General features: G+C 43.1%; 1 protein-coding gene across 1 annotated transcript in view; it reads left to right on the plus strand.

The window, feature by feature from the left end:
- Positions 1-7,941: 7,941 nt before the first annotated feature.
- Positions 7,942-20,756, plus strand: part of PDE1C (phosphodiesterase 1C, calmodulin-dependent 70kDa) — a 718,015-nt gene continuing 705,200 nt past the window's right edge. Inside the window, exon 1 of the mRNA XM_006887612.1 lies at positions 7,942-8,090. Within this exon, the coding sequence (XP_006887674.1) occupies positions 8,006-8,090 (85 nt within the window). The 5' untranslated portion in view covers positions 7,942-8,005. The remainder of the gene's footprint in view (positions 8,091-20,756) is intronic.

Consider the following 20,756-nt stretch of genomic DNA (forward strand, 5'->3'; position numbering starts at 1 on the left):
CAACTCTTTACTAATAAGCCACCAAGTGTTTAATATTTATAAAAATCATAATCAAAGCAGTTTGATTAAACTCATGCTCAACAAAATAGTCTGAATTCTCTGGATTTCTAAGTTCCAGTTTCAGGCATGACTATCTCCAAATCACCATTTTTTATGGATTGTTGTTACTATAAAGTAAATTTCAACTCCTGGCGCCCCTCTGTGCATGGAGTAGAACTAGAATCTTTTTTAGAGAATTAAAAGTTCAAAACTAGTGAGCAGTGCTTACAAGTATTTCTCTTATGTGGAAACAGGAACCTGGGTGGCACAGTGGTTTAAGCTAACTGAAGGGTTGATGGTTTGAACCTGTTAGCCACTCCACCAGAAAAGGATAAGGCAGTCTTCTCCAGTAAAGACTGTCTACTTCTGTAAAAATCTTTTCTGTCCTGTAGGATCATTATCAATTGGGATCGACTTGATGGTTATAGGATTCTTTGTTTGTTTTGTTTTGCCTTGGTTTGTGGAGGAACAAGTAGTATAAAATACACAGTTAACAGCAGAAACAGAGAAGGATCCTGACACATTTTGAAATTTTTAGTTTGTTATATTTTTTATATTTTGCTCTGTTTTGAAGGAAATCATTCCATTTATGAACTGAGAAGAGATACATGTTTAGCTGCTACTCTACTTACTGAAGATAAATGCTGAGTCACATAATACCTTTTGAGAGAATTAGTCTTAACCTGACAAATTAATGTTGTCCAGTGACTGGGTCAAACTACTAACATGTACATAGATTCTTTGCTTCTGTCTTCCTTCACTCACTAAACATTACTATGCCTTTCATGTTGGAACCCATTCCAGTAAATTAAAAAAGACTATGCTGTCGAATCGTTTGCAACTCATAGCGACCCTATGTACAATAGCCCTAAACCCTGCTCTATCCTGTGCCAACCGCACTGCCTCTGACACACCCATCCCGATTACCCCAGTCACCGAATCAATCCATCTCATAGAGGGTCTTCCCCTCCTGCGCTGTCCCTCCACCCTCCCAAGCATGATGTCCGTCTCCAAGGACCTGTCTCTCCTTACAACATGTCCAAAATATGTCAGACGAAGCCCCAGAATCCTTGCCTCCAAGGAGTAGCCTGGTTTAACCCTCTCTACGATGAATCTATTTGTTTTCTTGGCAGTCCATGGTACATTCAATACTCTTCTCCAGCACCATAGCTCAAAGGCATCAATTCTTCTTCTATCCTCCCTAGTCATTGTCCAACTCTCTGATGCATAACAAGTGATTGCAAAAACCATGGCCTGTATCAGGCCGACCTTAGTCTCCAGAGAGACACCGTTGCTCTTGAGTACTTTAGAGAGGTCCCTAACAGCAGACTTCCCGTTGCAATATGTTTTTTGATTTCCTGGCTGCTGGTGCCAAGAGTGTTGACCGTGGAGCCGAGCAAACTGAAGCTATGAACAATCTCAATCTCTTCGCCATCCATCCTGATGCTACTGATTTGTCTAGTGGTGAGAATCTTTGTCTTCCTGACATTGAGCCTCAGTCCATACTGAAGGCTGCAGTCCTTGACGACCCTCTGCAGTAAATGCATGAGGTCCTCCTCAGTTTCATCGAGCTGGGTTGTTACTTTCCAAATTAAAATTTAAAGTAAGCATAATAAAATTAGAAATTATCCAAGCCCTGATGTAAGTATATTCACTATAATTCAAGAATCAGCAAACACTTTCTGTAAAGGGCCAAAAAAGAACTATTTCTAGTTTTGCAGTGCACAGGGTATCGGGCACAATCCTTCATCTCTGTTGTTGTAGTGTAAAACCCGTGCAGATAACAGGTAAATAAATGTCACTTTGAAACAAGAAAGCTTTACCTATAGATACTGACATTTGAATTTTGTGGTTTTTCATGTGCCACAAAATATTCTTTTTTTGAATTTTTTTTAGTCCTTACAAATGAGTAAACCTTTCTTAGCTCCAAGAATCTACAAAAGCAGTGCTGGTTGTTGTTGGTTTTTTAAAAAATAAGTGGTGTTGGCTTGTTTTTGTTGTAGTTGTTAGGCACTGTCAAGTATGACTGACAGTGACTCTATGAACAACAGATCTGAACCCTCGCCTATCCTGACTCATCCTCAGTCTCTGATACACTTGAGGCCTTGGCTGCAGTCACTGTGTCAGTCCATCTTGTTGAGGGTCTTTTTTCTCTTCTGCTGACCCTTCATTTTTCCAAATATGATATCCCCAAGAAATAGCCTCTCCCAGCAATATTCTCAAAATATGTGAAATGAAACATCACCATGCTTGCTTCCAACAAACATTCTAGCCATCTTCCCCCCCCACCCCCAAGACATATCTGTTTGTTCCTTCGTCCGTCCATGGGATATTCAGTACTCTTCTCCAACACCACAGCTCCAAGGCATCAGTTCTTCTTCTGTCACCCTTATTGGCTGTCCAGCTATCAGAGGCATAGCTACTGATTGAAAAGACCATGGCCTGAATCAGGTGCACCTTCGTTTTCAAACTAACAACATTGCTCCTCAATACTTTGGAGAGTTCCTGACAGCAGATTTGCTCAATGCAATACGCCTCCTGATCTCCTGACTGCTGATTCCAAGGGTGTTAATTGCTCATCCTGGTAAGATGAAATCATTAACAATTTCAACCTTTCTATTTGTTATGATGTTGCATAGTGGTCCAGTGGTTAGGATTTTTGCCATCTTGATGTTGAGATGCAATTCATATTGAAGGCTGTCGTTTTTCATCTTCTGCAGCAAACTTTTCAAGTCCTCCTCACTTTCAGCAAGCAAGGTTGTGCCATTTACATAATCCAGGCTGTTGATGAGTCTTCCTTCTATGCTGATGCCACATTCTTCTTAGTTCAGCTTTTTGAATGATTTGGTCAGTGTACAGATTAAATAGGTATGGAGAAAAGATACAACCCTGACATAACCTTTGTTGATTTTAAACCATACTGTGTTGTCTTGCTCTATTTGGACAACAGCTTTTTTGTCTAGATATAGCTGGTAGATATTAATTTGCTGATCCCTAACATAGCTGAGAAGAGTAATGCGTTCATGTCTGTATTAATTCTTTTTGCATTTTTTTTAACTTCAAGAGCATTTGGTTTTTAGTGTGATTTGAGTGAAAGTTCGTGGAACAAATTGTTTTCTCATTCACTCGCAGTTTGTTTTATGACATTAATTACAATTCTTACACCATAACAATACTCTTCCCTCTTCCTCTCTGTGATTCTCATTTTCGTTCATCTTCCTATCCTACACTTTCCTGCCTTCTAAGTTTTGCTCCTGAGCAAATGCTGCTGCCACTTTGTTAGCTGCTGTTGAGTTGAGAATGACTCATAACAGCTCTGTGAACAGCAAAACGGAATCTTCCCCTAATCCTTTGCCATCCTTATCATCTCTGACACATGTGAGCCCATTGCAGAAGTCACTGGGTCAATCTATCTTTTTGAGGGTCTTCCTCTCCTTTAGTGACCCTCCATTTTTCCAAGCCATATGCCCAAAGTATGAGAGATGAAGCTTTGCCATTTTTGTTGCCACTTTAGTCTTTTATGAATAGCTGTTCTTAGGTGTAAGTGCCTCCCTGTTGCTGTTGCTCACCTTATGGGCTTACCTGTTGTTTGGTTAAAAGTTGAGCTACAGGATTGAGCTTAGTTCTGTGCTTAAGGGTGACTAGGAACTTGTGAGCAGCTGGAGGTCACGCTAGCCTCTATCAGACCCACTAAGGACTAGTGACTTGGTGGTTCAGTCAAGCTGGCCATGGTTATAATTTTGAATTTTATTCTTCACTTTTCTCCTACTCTGTCTAGAATCTTAACTGTGATCCTCTTCGGAGTGGTTAGCAGTGTTAGCAGGGCACTACCCACTGCTTCTGGTCTCAGGGTTGTAGAGGTTGAGTTTCCTGTAGTCTGTTAGTCCTGTAGACTAATTGTTTCTATGTATCTTTAGTTTTCTCCCCTCTTCCTTGTTCCACACACAGCCAGTACCATGGTTACACATTAGAAGTCCACCCACAAGCTTTCAGACTGCAGTCACTATTCACCAAAGTGGACAGTAGAACATCATCTTTGTGTTTTGCCACTTGGTCTGGGCATTCCTAAGGGGGCTTTTCTGAGTGAGCAAGCAAAAGCAAGGGTTCTTTTTATATTAGTATGGAGCTAGCTCTTTCTTGGTTTATGTAACGTTAGTATTTAGTTTCTCTTGGTTGGGTGTAAAAGCCCTGCCTTAAGAGGGCTGCTTAAAGGCTTTGCACTCGAGCACTGCGTTTAGTGCTTCTGTAGGTGTGCAGTCCCCACGACCAGGGAGGGAGAAAACGGTTCCGGGGAGAAGCAATTTAAAAACAGTTCTAATTGTTCAGGCAAGTTATTTTTACCAGTCTTTAGGGGACAGATACATGATCACATTGTTGTTATTTTTATATATTATATTTTAAAAAGCTTTCTGCTAAGAGTGATTAAATACCAAGTTTTAATTTCACTCACTCAAGGAAAAATTTCCATCACATTAGAGCTTTTTTTCCTTGATAATTTAGGATGGAAGACTATAACTCAAGGCCTTCAAGCTCCCTGTTCCAGGACCTAACATCAACACAAAGCAGAGCAGGAGAAATACTGGGAAACAGGAGCTACAAGATACATTTGGGGTTACTGTAATCGCTAGGTACATGAAAACATTTATATAAGAAGCGTAGATTAGAAATTTCACTTATAAGATTTACTGTGGTAATAGTAACTAAAGGATACTATCCTTACAAGGAAGAAGTTTGCGGTATCTACGTAAGTTGAGAATCATCTGGAGATTACATAACTATCTGTTGCATATCTGGGTTTTACACATTTAATCATCAATGTAAAATAAGGAAAGGAAGACTCAAGGAGGTCAAGCATTTTACTCAAGGTCAAATAGCTGGTCCATGGCAGAACATTTAATATTCAGAGCTATAGAGCCTTTCCCATGCCTTCACGTTGTAACCAGTTCCAGAACATTTCTTCATGTGTTTGTTCACCATCTGAATGTCTTCTTTGGTGCAGTGTCTATTCATATCCTGTGCCAATTTTGTGATTGGGTTGTTTATCTTGTTGAGATGCTGTAGTATTCTATAAATTCTAGATATAAGTCCCTTATCAGACATGTCATTACCAAACATTTTTCCCCAGTCTGTAGCTTTCCTTTTTACCCTGTTGGAGAAGTTTTTTATGTGCATAGGATTTGATTCTTAGAAGATCCTATTCATTTATTTTATTTTCTCCTGATTATTTCTTTAGAAACACATAGTGAATCAAAGATCAACTTTTTGAGACATGCATTAACTGGGGTTCGAGTGGATTTGGGCATTTTATGGGTCTCCTAAAACTGTGTGCATGGAACTGGCCATGTGTGTACATAAAGCAGCTTCTTTATTGATTTCTTATTTAATGAGAATATATGTTTAGATTCAGTGCCAATTAGGAATACACCTGACCAAGTCTTTGAGTAGTGGCAAATGTTTGTTAATTCTGTCACAACAAGATTTCCAAAAAAAGTCCTACTGTCATGGAATTGATTTTGATGCCTGGGGACCCTGCAGCACAGAATAGAATTTCTCCCCTGGGTTTCAAAGGTTTAACTATTTCTGTGGAAGCAGCCAGCCACACCTTTCCCCTGTAGAATGACTGGGTGGGGAGGGGTTGTGTGTGTCCAGCTGCTCAATCGCTGGTGAGCATCTGGTCACTTAACCACGAAGACACTAGGGCCCCTCTCACAACAAACTGTGGTTGTTGTTAGGTGCTGTTGAATTGAGTACAATTGAGTGACTCTGTCCACAACAGGTCTGAATCCTGCCCTAATCCTGTGCCATCTTCACACTTTCTGACATACTCTAGCCCACTGTAGCAGTTACTATCTGTTTGAGAGTCTTTCTCTCCTTTGTTGTCCCCCTCACCTTTTCAAAGAGGAGCTCTGGTGGCTTAGTGATAAGAAGAAGCTGTACTGCAATCCCAAAGGCAAGGGGTTTGAATCTACCAGCTGGTCTGAGGGAGAAGGATGAACAATCTCCTCCCATTTGATTTACTGCCTCTGAAAACCTGCCAGACGGTCAGCAATGGGTCCATTCTGACTCAGATGGTACACAACAACAACCACCTGAAGGGAGCACTTGCTTTAGTGGTAAGGAATTGTGCAGCCAGTGCAAATATATGCAGTTCAAATCTGTCAGCCACTCTTCCAGAAAAAGATGGGCAATCTCCTCTTGAGGGATTGGAAACCCAGTGGAGGGACAGCTCTGAGTCAGTTCTGACTAGACAGCCATGAGAGAATAGCCTTGAACAGCACTGACAGCACATGTCATACTGGGTGGAAACTGCCCCTTTCAAGATTGCTTTTCATGTGTATCCTCAGCCCCTGTGCAAAGCATGGCCACTCTTGTTATATACTGTCAAGTTGACTTGGACTCTTAGGAAGCCTGTGAGCAGCAGACTTGAACCTTGCCCTATCCTGCTCCATCAGTATAATCTCTACTGTGCTCGAGCCCATTGCGGCAGCCACTGTGCTAATCTGTCTCATTAAAGGTCTTCTTTCTCTTGTATGACCTTTCCCAGCATGATGTCTTTTTTCAGGGACTGGCCTCTTCTGTGAACATGATCAAAATATTGCAACTGTTGTTGATGCTGTGTACTGTTGAGTCAGAACTGACTCATAGCTGACCTGCCAGCAGGTTTTCAGAGGCAGTAAATCTGCCCGGAGATGATTGTCCATCTTTCTCTAGGGGAGCAGCTAGAGACATGATTGACTTGGTGCCATAAAGTGAAAATGTGTGTCACTTCCCAACTGTAGGACCTCAGGCAAATTCCTCCTAGCTTTACTTTCTCATCTGTAACAAGAGCTATTTCTGTAAATGCTAACATTTCTCCAGCCTCCATAAATTCCAAGGGTCTGTCGTGGTTGGAAGGGACCGTTAGTGTGCAACACGCTGGGATGTTAACCACAAGGTTGACAGTTTCAATTCACTGGCTACTCCGCAGGCTTCCATTAAGATTTACAGCCTGGCAAGGAGAGTCACCACGAGTTGGCATTGGAATTGACTCATCTCATAAATTTGTCATATTTAGAGGTGCCCTGATGGCCTAGTGCTTAAGCACTCTGTTGCTTAATTGGATGGATGAGCTGCAGTTCGAACCCACTGACTAGTTTTGGAGAGAAAAAGGTGGCATTTTGCTTCAGCCCTGCCTTGGAAGCTCTCTGGGGCAGCTCTGTTCCATCCTCTAGGGCCTCTATGAGTCCAGTCAGTTTGGAAGACAGTGCAGTCCATTTGGCGAAACCTTATTCAGAACAGCCGGGCCAGGCCATGTGGAGGAGGTGGGGGAACAGGGCTGGGTTGTAAAGTGCCCCTTTTCTAGCCCTTGTATAAAAGCGTTTGTCTGCACCAGTGGGTGGTTTTCATCTTTTCTGCTGGGGTCTGCGGTCCGGCTGGTGGGTCCGGGGACAGCAGAGGGGAGGAAGTGGGCGTGGTGACGTCCCGACTTCCTTGTTTGGAGTAAACTTTGGCAGCATCTGACTGTTTACATGTTTGCTTTTCCATCTGTTGATGTGTTTTTTTTGGGGGGAGCTCCCTGGTTGGCCAGAGAAAACATATCTGAAAGAACTCCAGCGCCTGACCGCGGCAGTTCCCGTGGGTCCCTGAGCCCCACCAGCCTCCTGAGAGGGACGCGGGAGCCAGGATAGAAAACAGACGTGCGCGGGGCGCGGGCACGGCGCCTCCCCGCGATCGAAGAGGGAGAGAGGCGGGGACCCCGGCTGCGCGCGCCCACGCTCCCTGGCCGCGTCCAGGACCGAGATCGGAGCGGAGATGGCCCGCTGACTCCCGCCCCCAGTGCGCTCCTTGGCGTCTGGTCCCGCGCTGCAGCCGCACGCTCCGCTCCTCTCACAGAGCGGCGGGCTGCTGGCACCGTGGGCGCCACCGGGGAGGGGACCCGGGGACCCGGCTGGCAGCTCCGCGCGGCGCCTGCCTGCTCTCCTGAGCCATGACGGACGCCAGCAACAGGAAGGAGGGCTTCAAGAAATGCCGGAGCGCCACTTTCAGCATCGATGGCTACAGCTTCACCATTGGTGAGAACTTTCCACTCCGGGTGGACTCCCACTTTAACCAGCACCCTCTCAGGTGGCGGCGGAGAGTCCCTTCCTGAGTGGGACAAGGGGGAGGCCAGGGGCTGAGCGGGAGTCTGGGCGCTGTGCTCAGGACTGGATAGTCGTGCGCTCACTGCGGGGTCCCCGCGCCCTGGGGCTCTCTGTGCAGCGCCCCAACCCCTCAAACTTGGCATCCCCCTGCAGCCAGCTTTCAGGATCGCGCCCATGGGAGCCATATGGTTTCCTTGCTATGATTTTTTGTAATGCCAGCCAGGAGAGGAGAGGTCGAGCCAGGCATGGAGACAGAGTGATGGAAGTAGAGATACCGAGAGAGGGAAGACAGAACCAGGCAGGGGAGAGACAAGACTGAAAGATAGAGAGGGCGACCTGGGAGAGACTGAACCTCAGAGCGACCTAGACCCAGACACATTAGTAACACGGGATAGCAATCAGAACAAAGCCAAGTGCCACTACAGACACTGATAAAGGGATAGAAAGACACAGACGTGGAGGCTGTGACAGAAAACAGAGGAAGGTAGAGACATAGGCAGACACACACACACACACACACACACACAGAGAGAGAGAGAGAGAGAGAGAGAGAGAGAGAGAACGAACCACAGACAGAGGAATAGAGAACAAGAGTTTCCAGAAAAGTTGAAATAAGTAAGGATAAAGGACATATATATACAGCGGACTTTCAGAAAAGGGAAAGTAGAGGGAAGCATAGGGAGGGCGTGCTGTGTTACTGGGATATTTAAGCAAAAGTTGTGATATTGGTCAGCTGTGGGGTGAGGTTCACCTCCTTTGCCTTCCCAGTGGCAACCTGTTTTCTTTCCACCTCAAATCCTTCACCTTAAGGATAATGGAATAGACTGATGGGAGGTGCCTTCATAAGTTTTGGAGGGAGCAGGACCACAGGGCTGACCCTCTGAGAGTGACTTTTAGAGCTCAGTTCTATTTTAATATTGATCTCAGATTACTGTTTTGAAACAATCTGTGGAAGGTTGCTCCATCCCTGCAGAGCCAGAATCCCAGGTAGTGCCTTGAGGCCTCCTGTCTGGAATGCTCAGGACAGAGGGCTCAGCCAAGTGTCAAGCAGCTGCTTCATGTTTCTGCTTTTGGGGTTACTGCGCTTAGGCTATAGGGCTTTCAATCTGAGTTTAAGTCCACAAGCTTTGAAAATGAGAGTGGCTCTCATTTTGCTTTTTGGTGGGTTGCACCTGCTTGGAAATACAGAGGAGGGGGGGAAATCTAGGAACAAGAGCAGATCAAGAAGAAGAGCTAATCTTTGGACCACTTTTGCTAAGATTAGAGTGAAATGACAAAATTTCAGGAGCAAGGACTGAAGATGCCATTCTGGACTAAATCTATACTCCCTGTTTGCTTTCCGAGGCTCTCTAGTGCTTCTTGAGCTTACCTTTCTGATCTCAGTTGTCACTTCCAGTGTGTCTTCTCTGCACAGCCATCATCTATTGCCCTTATCCCACACTTGTATCCCCTCCATCTGAGCCTTTGCTCAGGCTTTTCCTTCTGTCAGGGTTGCCATTCCTTAACAGCCTTCAGATTCCAGCTTTCATGAGCAGTCTTCTCCATATCCTTCCTGGCAGCAAGAAGTCTTCCTTGACTCTTCCCAGAGCCTGTAGTCCTCTCTTAGAGCTCACATTTTGCCTCAGCACACTCATTTAAGGACTTGTTGGTTTTTCACATCACACAGTAAAATCTTCAAGGATGAGACTGTGTCTTATTTCTTTTTCACTTTCAGTAGGTGATTGTGATTGTTCAAGAGACATAAGTAGAAGTAAATGAAAGGTTGCACCAGTGAAATGGGTTTAGATAAAAGGCCATTGTCATGTTAATATTAATTTTCATGAGTCCAACAGGCACATTTTCAAAAGTGCTTTAGACATTATATTTGGTGGTTCTGAGAGCATTCAGCCTCCAAAAGTATGGCTTCCCAAAGCCCAGGTTTATAGGATTATTTTTGTCCCCCTAATCTCATTCCTCTTTTTTGCTCCTATCTCCATTAGAAGGAAGATGTGGTCTGACAGAGTAATATAGTTTGAGGGTCAATGTGTTCCCTAAAGTGACTTGGCTACATCTAAGTGACATTGTTACCAGCACGTTTAGACAAAACATCTCCACCAAAATAACCAAAACCTTCCTGCTGCAGTCAAGTCACTTATGACTAATATAAGACCTTCCTTTAAGTTTACAGAGATTATAAATTTCATAGGGTCGCTATGAGTCACCTATGACTCAACAGCACTTAAAGACAAAAACAACAGCATAGAGAGAGATCATTTGGCCTAGTGGACAGAAATTGATGCTACCAAGCCAAAGGTGGGTGACTCTAATCCGCAGCTCTCAGGCCTGTCTTTAATTGTTTTTGGTGAAACATTCTTCTAGGTCGTATAGCCTTGGTCTGTCACTTGCTGTACAGAGGTAACTTGTGGTTGCTGTGAATCTGAACACTGTGACACTGATGCGTCAAATGTGAGAATGGTTACCCATGGGGGACAGTGTTTGGTGGAGCTCCTTGATTAAAACAAGCTTGGAAGCAGAAGTGGCATCCACTTCCGAAATAGCTTGCCTCTGGAAACCCTGTGGACCTGGAGAAAGGACGAAAGTTATACAAGTGTCCAGGTCTTTCATTCATAGGGTTGTTATGAGTTGCCTACAACTCGACGACACTTAACAACAACAACAACAATTGGAGGAAATAGGCCATTTATTGGAGCAGCTAGTGGATTTGAACTGCCAAACTTTGGTTTAGCAGCCCAATGCAATACAAACTATACCATCGTTGTTGTATGCTGTCAAGTTGGAACCAACCCGTAGCTGATCCTCCAGCAGGTTTTTAGAGAGAGTAAATCCCATGGGAGAAGTTTGCTCATTTTTCTCCCATGGATTAGCTGGTGGATTTGAACCGAGTACCTTTGAATTAGCAATGCAACTTCTTACATGAGGCCACCGTAGTTCCCTGTACCATTGTTGTTGTGGACCACTGAGTCAGAGCTGACCATAGCTGATCCAGCGGATTTTCAGAGGCAGTTAATTGCACTGGAGGAGACTGCCCGTCTTTCTCCTGTGGAGTTCTTCTGGATTTGAACTGCATGCCTTTTGGATTACAGCATGGCTTCTTACTACTAGGCCACCAGAGCTGTCTGTACCATGCCATACCATGCCATTGTTGTTGTTGTTATGTGTCGTCAAGTTGCCTGTGGCTAATAGTGACCCTATGTATAATAACTCTGAAGCCTGCCCTCTCTTGAGACAGTCTCACTGACTCGGATACACCTATCCATTGCCCTAGTTACTGTATCAGTCCATCTCATCCAGGGTCTTCCTCTCCTGTACTGTCCCTCTACCCTTCTGAGCATGATGTCCTTCCCCAAGGATCGGTCCCTCCTGGACATGTGTCCAAAGTATGTGAGGCGAAGCTTCAAAATTCTAGCCGCCAAGGAGAAACTTGGTTTCACCCTCTCCAAGATAGACCAATTTGTTTTCATGGTAGTCCATGGTGTTTTCAAGACTCTTCTTCAGCACCACAACTCAAAGGCACCGATTCTTCTTCTGTCATCCTTAGTTATTATCCAGCTCTCTGATTCATGGTAAGTAATTGAGAAGACCATGGACTGGATCAGGTACACCTTGGTTTCCAGACTGATATCGTTGCTTCCCTGGAAAGGTCCTTGATAGCAGATTTAACTAGTGTAATTTGCCTTTTGATTTCCTGACTGTTGGTGCCAAAAGTGTTGATTGTGGAGCTGAGCAAGCTGTAACTGTTAACAGTCTCAATCTCTTCTCCATCTATCATGGTGCTGTCAGTTGGCCCAGTGGTGAGAATCTTTGTCTTCTTGATGTTGAGCTTCAATCCATATTGAACATTAGAGTCCTTGACCTTCTGCAGCATGCACTGGAGGTCCTCCATTTCAGCAAGCAAGATTGAGTCATCTGCATAAAACAGGCTGCTGATGAGTCTTCCTCCAATCATGATGCCACATTCCTCCTCATAAAGCCCAGCCTCCTGAATGATCTGTTCTGCATAAAAATGGAAAAGGTATTGAGATAGAACACATCCATGACACACTCCCTTGCTGATTTTGAACCATGCAGTGTTTCCCTGCTCTGTTCTGAGGACTGTTTCCTAGTCTAAGTACAGGTTTTATTCTCCTCAAAGTTAAAGATATCAAGAGTATCATTCACAACAATGATGATGAAGGAGGCAGTTCAGGCTACTCTGAAGGACTTGGCAAAACATACAGTCCCAGGAATTGATGGACTACCAAGTGACATATTTCAACAAACAGATGCTGCCCTGGACTACCAGGTTGTGCCAAGAAATCTGGAGGACAACTACCTGGAAGAGGCCAACTGACTGGAAGCGATCCATATTTATTCCCATTCCAAAAAAAAGTTTCTGACATAGTTTGGAAATTATCGTACAGTATCATTCATATTACACACAAGCAAAATCCTGCTGAAGATTATTCAAAATCGACTGGAACGGAACTACCAGAAATAGAAGCTGGGTTTAGAAGGGGCCATGGCACTAGACACATTATTGCCAATGTCAGATGGATCTTGGCAGAAAGCAAAGCGTACCAGAGGGTTATCTATCTGTGTTTCATTGACTATACAAAGGCACTTGACTGTGTAGATGCTATACCACTAGGGCTCCTTTAGTTCAGATGAATTCAACAACTCATCTCACTGGTGTTGAGTTGATTCTGACTCCCAGTGACCCTCAATAGGTTTTTAGGCTGATAATTTAAATGGGAAGAGACTGCCTATCTTTTTCCCCGTGAGCCACTAATGTATTCGAACCACTGAAGACCCTTCGCTGTTGGCTTAGCATTACAGCTTGAATGTGTGCATTTATTCCTTTCTCTTTTTTTCTTCTTAAAAATGTTTTTATTTAATTTTACCATATTAAAAATACAGAGCTTAGCATAGTGCTATACAGCTGGCAAACATCAAATAAATAGGAAATGTAATTATTTAAGACACTAAATTGCTATTATCAGGGCATTTATGAAGTTAAATCAGACTTACCTCCTATAATCAAGGGATTTGTACTTTGAAAGGGTGATGAGGAGTTTTATACATAATTGTTTTACAGAGTGGAAAGTAAAAGTAGTAGTAAGTGCAATAAGAGAAATTGTAGGAATTTTAGGCAACACTAATATTTTGGAAAATATGGATTAACTTTAACACCGAATGCAAAATACTATTAATATGTCATGCTTTCCAAGTACGTTTTGCATATTTAAAATTAAAAAATAAAATGTAATAATAAGGTTTGCTAATATATTAAATATTAACTGATAATATTAAAATATAATAATAAGGTTTTGGGAATCTATTTATATATAATTAATTTCATGCTATTTTACTGATCTGCATATAGTTATAATTACTTATAATTTTCATTAAAATAAACAATCTTAAAAATGAAATACAATAAACAATTTTTTAAAAAATTCAGTCTCTTAAGATGGATTTCTAAACTTGCTATCCTAAGAGTTTTCATAACTTTAGCAATTTTAAAACGTGTATTGCTCACTACCTTCTGGAAAGATTGATCGGTTTATGCTTGCACTGTTGTTATGTGCCATCCAATTGGAGCCATCTCGTAGCTGACCCTTCAGTGGGTTTTAGAGGCTGTAAATCACGTAAGAGGAAATTGCCCATCCTTCTCCTGCTGAGCAGCGGGTAAATTTCCACTGCCTACCTTTGGGTTGACAAGCAAACCCTTACCCATTAGGCCACCTGAGCTCCCTGAGCTTACATTGTTGTTGTAGTTGTTGAGTTTCACTGAGTTGAAACCGACCCATAGCTGACCTTTCAGTAGGTTTTCAGAGGTAGTTAGTAACACAGGAGGAGATTGCCCATCCATCTCCCGTGGAGCGGGTGGTGGATTCAAACTGTGTGTGCCTTTGGGATCACAGTGCAATTTCTTACCACTAGGCCACCAAAATTAGTGAATATCAAAGTATCCACACTTTCTCATTGTGTTAGACACTGTCGTTGTCTCAAGTTGCTACTTTGAGAGATGGAAGGTGGTATTTCAGTTCTTTGACTGTTAGTAATGTAAACATATTCTACTTGTTTTACCTCTTTGAAATTTTTTTTCCTGTTCTTTGCCTGTATAATTGCCCTCTGAAGGATGGTTACACTTTATCTCACATACTTTGGACATATCAGGAAGGGCCAGTCCATGGCAAAAAGACATCATACGGAGAAAGGTAGAGGGTCAGAGAAAGAAAGGAAGACCTTCAACAAGATGGCTCGACACAGTGACTGTAACAATGGGCTTTAATATGACAGAGTTTATGAGAATGGTTCAGGATAGGGCTGAATTCCTATCTGTTGTTCACGGAGTTGTTATGAGTCATTGCTGACTTGATGACACCTAACATTTTATATATGGAGATTTGGTAGCCTCGTTGTAAGGAGTTGGCATTGACAACTCAATGAAAAGCTGCTTGAATTCACCAATTGCTTAACATGAAATAAATGGGTAGTCTTCTTCTGTGCAATTTATAGCCTTTAAAGTGCACTGGAGGGTAAGCTATGAGTTGGTTTCAGCTTCACAGTACATAACAACAACGACAGCTGCAGCCTTCATTGTAGATTGTATCTAACATCATGATAATAAAGATCCTCACCACCAGGCCAATAGCCAGTATCGTGATGGATGGAGAAAGGATTGACATTATTAATAATTTCATCTTACTTGGATCCACAGTCAACATTCTTGGCACCAGCAGTTAGGAAATCAAAAGACAAGTTGCATTGGTAAAATCTGTTGCCAGAGATATCTCCAGCATGCTAAAGAGCAATAGTGTTAGTCTAGAAACTAAGGTGTGGCTGATCCGGCCCATGATCTTTGCAGTTACTTGCTCTGCTTCAAAGAGCAGGGCAAGGACTAAAGCTGGATGACAAGAAGAATCAACGCCTTTGAATGTGGTGCTAGAGAAGAGTCTTGAACATACCATGAACTGCTAAGAGAACAAATAGGTCTGTTCTGGAGAGGGTTCGTCTGATGTACTTTGGGCATGTTGCCGGGATAGGCCACTCTTTGGAGAAGGACATCATGCTTGGAATGGTAGAGTGTCAGTGCAGAAAAGGAAGACTCTGGATGAGATGGATTGACCCAGTGACTCAAGCAGTGGGGTCAGGTATGCCAGAGACGATGAGGTTAGCTCAGGATAGGGCAAGGTTCAAAGCATTGTTCATTCAGTTGCTATGGGTCATAGTTGACTTGATGGCATGTAACAACAAACAACATCTATAAATAATAACTATTAAAGTACTCTCTCTTTAAATTAAATGTTACATATAATTATAATATTATATATTAGCAATAGACAATTGTAGAATACATTTGTTGTTGTTGTTATGTGCCATCGAGTCGTTTGCAACTCATAGCAACCCTATATACAACAGTCCTAAACCCTGTTCTATCCTGTGCCAATTGCATGGCCTCTGACACACCCATCCTGATTACCCCAGTCACTGAATCAATCCACCTCATAGAGGGTCTTCCCCTCCTGCACTGTCCCTCCACCTTACCAAGCATGATGTCTCTCTCCAAGGACCTGTCTCTCCTTACAACATGTCCAAAGTATGTCAAACGAAGCCCCAGAATCCTTGTCTCGAAGAAGTAGCCTGGTTTAACCCTCTCCAGGATGGATCTGTTTGTTTTCTTGGAAGTCCAGGGTACATTCAATACTCTTCTCCAGCATCACAGCTCCGAGGCATCAATTCTCCTTCTATCTTCCCTAGTCTTTGTCCAACTCTCTGATGCATAACAAGTGATTGCAAAGACCGTGCCTGTATCAGGCAGACCTTAGTCTCCAGAGAGACACCGTTGCTCTTGAGTACTTTAGAGAGGTCCCTAATAGCAGACTTTCCCATCGCGATACGCTTTTTAATTTCCTGGCTGCTGGTGCCGAAAGTGTTGACCGTGGAGCCAAGCAAACTGAAGCTGTGAACAATCTCAATCTCTTCGCCATCTATCCTGATGCTACCAATTGGTCCAGTGGTGAGAATCTTTGTCTTCTTGACATTGAGCCTCAGTTCATACTGAAAGCTGCAGTCCTTGACCCTCTGCAGCAAGTGCATGAGGTCCTCCTCAGTTTCAGCAAGCAGGATTGTATCATCTGCATAACACAGATTGTTGATAGATCTTCCACCAATCCTGATGCCATACTTCTCCTCATAGAGCCCGGCATTTAGGTATATATTAATAGATATTTTACACAGTATTTGTATTTATGCATCTACACTCATGCCTCTGTTATTGACTGCCTTGTTATTCAACATTTTGCCTTTATGACAATAGTGGAAAGTCTACTCTTTGACTGTTTTGTGCATGAAAGATGTCTGGTGGTGATGAATGCCAACATGAGAGGCAAGAATAAGACTAGCTGTGACAGTTGAGGTTATGTATCTCCTTGGCTGCTCCATGATACATGGCAGTTATGTCATGCTTAATGTTGCAGTCATACAGTGATGTATAATTGATAGATGTAGTCATCTATTTCTGATCTGATGTGGTCATCTAGCATTTTCTCATAATTATAGTTTCTTCATAATGACCTAGTCTTGGAACCTAATCATATTAATAAGTAAGAAGCGAGTGAAAAATAGTCACAAGTTACATTTGCCTGTTGTATTGTTATATGTCATTGAGTCAAGTATGACTCATAGTGACTCCGTGAACAATAGATCTGAACACTGTCCTATCCTGTGCCATCCTCCTCATCTCTGACATACTTGAGCCCATTGCTGCCATCACTATGACAGTTCATCTTGTTGAGGTTCTTCCTCTCCTTCACTGAGGAGCTATCTTTCTGAGAATGATGTCTCTTTCCAAGGAATAGTCTGTCCTTAGAACATGCCCCAAATATGTGAGCTGATATAATGCTTCTCTGTCCTTGCCTCCAAGGAGCACTCTGGCTGGACTTTTTCCAAGACATACTTGTTTATGGTTTTTGCATTCAATAAGATATTCAGTACTCTTTTCCAATACAACCAAAGGCATTGATGATTCTTCTGTCATCTTTATTCATTGTCTAACTCTTACATACATAGCAAGTAACTGAAAAGACCATGGCCTGAATTAGGTGCACCTTAGTCTTCAAAATGACGTAATTGTGATCTGGTAGGTCCCTGACAGCAGATTTTTCCATTCCTGTTTAATTTTGATTTCTTTACTTCTGGGTGAAAAAGATGTTGATTGTGGGTCCCAGTAAGATGCAATTGTTGGAAGTTTCAATCCTTTCTGCATTTATCATGATGTTGCTTATAAGTAAAGTGATGAGGATTTTTGCCTTCTTGATGGTGAGGTACAATGTTTATTGAAAACTGTAATCTTTGGTCTTTTGGAGCAGGCATTTCGAGTCCTCCTCACTTTCAGCAAAACAGGTTGTGTCGTCTGCATAATACCTATCCTAGATGTCACAAATATTTTTCCCAAGCCTAAGAACTCAAACTACTGCAACATGGTGCCAGCTTTTAGCTTTTAGCCCTCACCCACAAATACTACCTTGTTCCAGCAAAGTAGGTAGATGGTACTCATCTTATCACAAGAGAAGAATCCAGCAGACATCCTAGAGGTGCAGAATCCTCATTTTCCAGGTGTCTGACAGTCTAGCTTTAGTTGTCACCACCTCTTCTAGTTTGTGAATTTTGCAAGATTTTCAAGTCTAAGCACTTGAAAATAATGCATAAAAAATTAATACATATCATGGTGCTAGTGACCCATTAGATGTTTAAAGGATGCAGCCTATGAAGGACAATTGAAGACCTTAGAAGTCCTGTGGGAGCAAAGTGGTGACCTGATTTTGTGATTCAGAGGTATTGGCAAAACCTCCAGAAGCTCCAGTGACATAGTGTGGCCTGTGTTTGAATGTTAACTGAAAGGTTAGTGATTCAAATCCACCAGCTGCTCCATGGGAGAAAGATGCGCAATCTCGTCTTTTAAATACTTATAGCTCGGGACACTCAATGAAGTTGAGTGAATGAGCTGATGACAGCCAATTTAGTTTGACAACACTTTTCTATGGTCTGAGGGGAAGAAACTATTTTTGGTTTAGATAAGGCAGGAAGAAACCTTCAGATATGGTACTAACGAGGATTCGGACTCTTGAGGGGACATTAAGTTGCATATGAGACATTTGCAGTAGTCACCAGGCTGGAGTCAGGAGGTTGGCACTCCTGTCACTTAGTGAGCAGAGTCTGCAGTATGTGGCGTAGCCGTGCACATTGAGGACTTACCCTGCCCCAACATTTTGCCCATGGAGAAAGGCTATTGTGTTTGTCCTGAGCTGGAATCCTGGAGCTCCTGCTCTACCTGTAGAGAGTCCAGGGAAAGGACTGTTAAGGCTGCAGAGACACCTCAGTGGCGATGAGCAGCTGTGCAGTGCGGGCAGGCAATGAATGAGGTGCTCTGCTTGTTTTCGCTCATTTGATCATTTCCCTTGAATTCTACAAAAAACCTGCTCTGACTACCTACCCTTTTAGAAGTCTTAGAAGACTTGGAGCTGAATTAGATTCAAACCCACTCCTGCCTGACTCCTCAGCTCAGCATTTGTCCTCACCACAGGCTGCTACTGTTTTCATGGCTGGGCTTTGGGACCAGCCCATCACCCTGTGGAGAGACATTTAGGAGTGTACCAGGCCTGTGGCACAGTGGTGCTAGTAGGTACCGTCCAGTTGAATATGACTCATAGAGACCCTATGAACAACAGATGTGAACCCTGCCGTCTGTGCATTCCTCTTCATCTCTGACATACTTGAGCCCATCGCTGCAGTATATGTATCAGTCTGTCTTGTTGAGGGTCTTCCTCTCCTTCTCTGACCTTCCACCTTTCCAAGCATGATGTCCCTTTCCAAGGGGTTCACAGTTCAGGCTGGAGTAAAACTAGGAGGACTCTGGACCATTGCAGGAGGAGGACGGGGATGGTCCTAAAGGCAGATCGATGGAAAAGCAATGCTCGTTAATCTGGTGGAAAGCAAAGCTGGTTAATCTCCCTTATCTGCAGAGCCTCTCACCAGGGCTTCCTGTTCATGCCTGTGCTCCCTGGTGTCCACGATGAAGCATTTTTATATTCTTTATTCATTTTCTCAGGTCATGAAATGAGTCTAGGGCCAACAGCTATTTCAGAGTCTTGAAACGAGATTAAGAGGTTGAAAGTGTGCCATATTTAGAAAATGTTATCATCAAGTCAGTGTGATTTGAGAGCTCTGTCCCTAGGAAACCATTACATTTATGATTACAGCAAATGATTATGATTAGAATTAATTAAAGGCCATATGTAGAAGTTCAAGTATAATCTGACTCTGGTGGGGTTCTGGTGAATTAACATTTGAATATGGAGTGAGTGGTTGGAGGGACAATTGTTGCTTTTGCAGAACTCTTCTGGGCTTTGGATGTTTATTTGGTTTTGTATAAAGCATAGAGCTCTGAATGGCACAGACAGTTAATGAAATTGAGAGTTTGAGTCCCTCTAGAGGCACCTGAGAAGAAAGGCTTGGGGATAACTTCTGAAAAATCAGCCACTGAAAACCCTGTTAAGCATAGTTCTCCTCCACCCTGCTGTGGGTCAGAGTCCTTAAAGGCAGCTCATTTGGTTTGATTTTGGGGGTTGTGTTAAGTGGACTCACAGATTCTTAGCTTGCTCTGTGAGGCTGCCTGTCAGACAAACAACTGTGCCTCCTTTGAACATGAAGCTGGTGTTGTGGAAAATTCTAGGCCTGTAGAGGTGTTGCTAACAAAGGGATGCGTTTCCTGTAGCAACCACCTCTTGCTGCTTTGCTCTGGTGTTTCTCTCCTTGGAGTTGTCCCAGAGGAGGAAAAACAAGGGGCCCCTAGATAATAGTGGGAGGCCTGAAGGGCTGGGAGTGAGGATTCCCTGTCCCACTGCTGGGCTGCTTGGCACTAGGAGACTAGGCTGAAGGGAGGAGGCTACTGGGGGATACTTTTCACAGGGGGCTCCTTGGAGGGCTCCTGGGGTGGCTGGGGCCAGGCTGTCTCAGCTGCATGCACTAGGGGGTGCAGCCAGCTCTCCAGACCAGCAGAGAGGCTCCTGGTCTTCCTGGAGGGCATGTAGCTGAGAACTTCCTCAGCCTTGTCTTCTGTCTTAGCCAGTGTCTTGTCTTCTGGCTGCTTGCTTATCTACATGGATACAAGACCAGTGGGTGTTATATAGGCATATATCAGAGTGATGGTGGCCAGAGGGGCAGCAAGTAAGGATCCAAGATAAAATAGTGTATAGCCACTTCCACTTATCAATACCTTCATGTGTAAAATGGGAATAGTAAATAGGACTTCCTTCCTGGGCTGGAAAAGGTAACGAGATAATAAAAATAGAGCTTCTAGCAGGTCTGACTTCTCCATTAATTACAACCTAGAGATTATGATACTTTCAAAGGCCCACAACAAGATTTTTAATAGCTTTTATGACTTTAAAAGGAAAAAAAGGAACTCTTATGTAAAAGAAAATGTTTTAGGATACTATGCTAATAATGAATTACTTCTTTATATCAGTGTTGTTTTTATATATATCCACACAAGTGCATATATAGAGACACATATATGGATATCATCAATATATTTATATATTTATGTTTATT

This window comes from Elephantulus edwardii, unplaced genomic scaffold (genome assembly GCF_000299155.1).
Source record: "Elephantulus edwardii isolate Elephantulus edwardi_28Jun2011 unplaced genomic scaffold, EleEdw1.0 scaffold00059, whole genome shotgun sequence".
Taxonomy (NCBI): domain Eukaryota; kingdom Metazoa; phylum Chordata; class Mammalia; order Macroscelidea; family Macroscelididae; genus Elephantulus; species Elephantulus edwardii.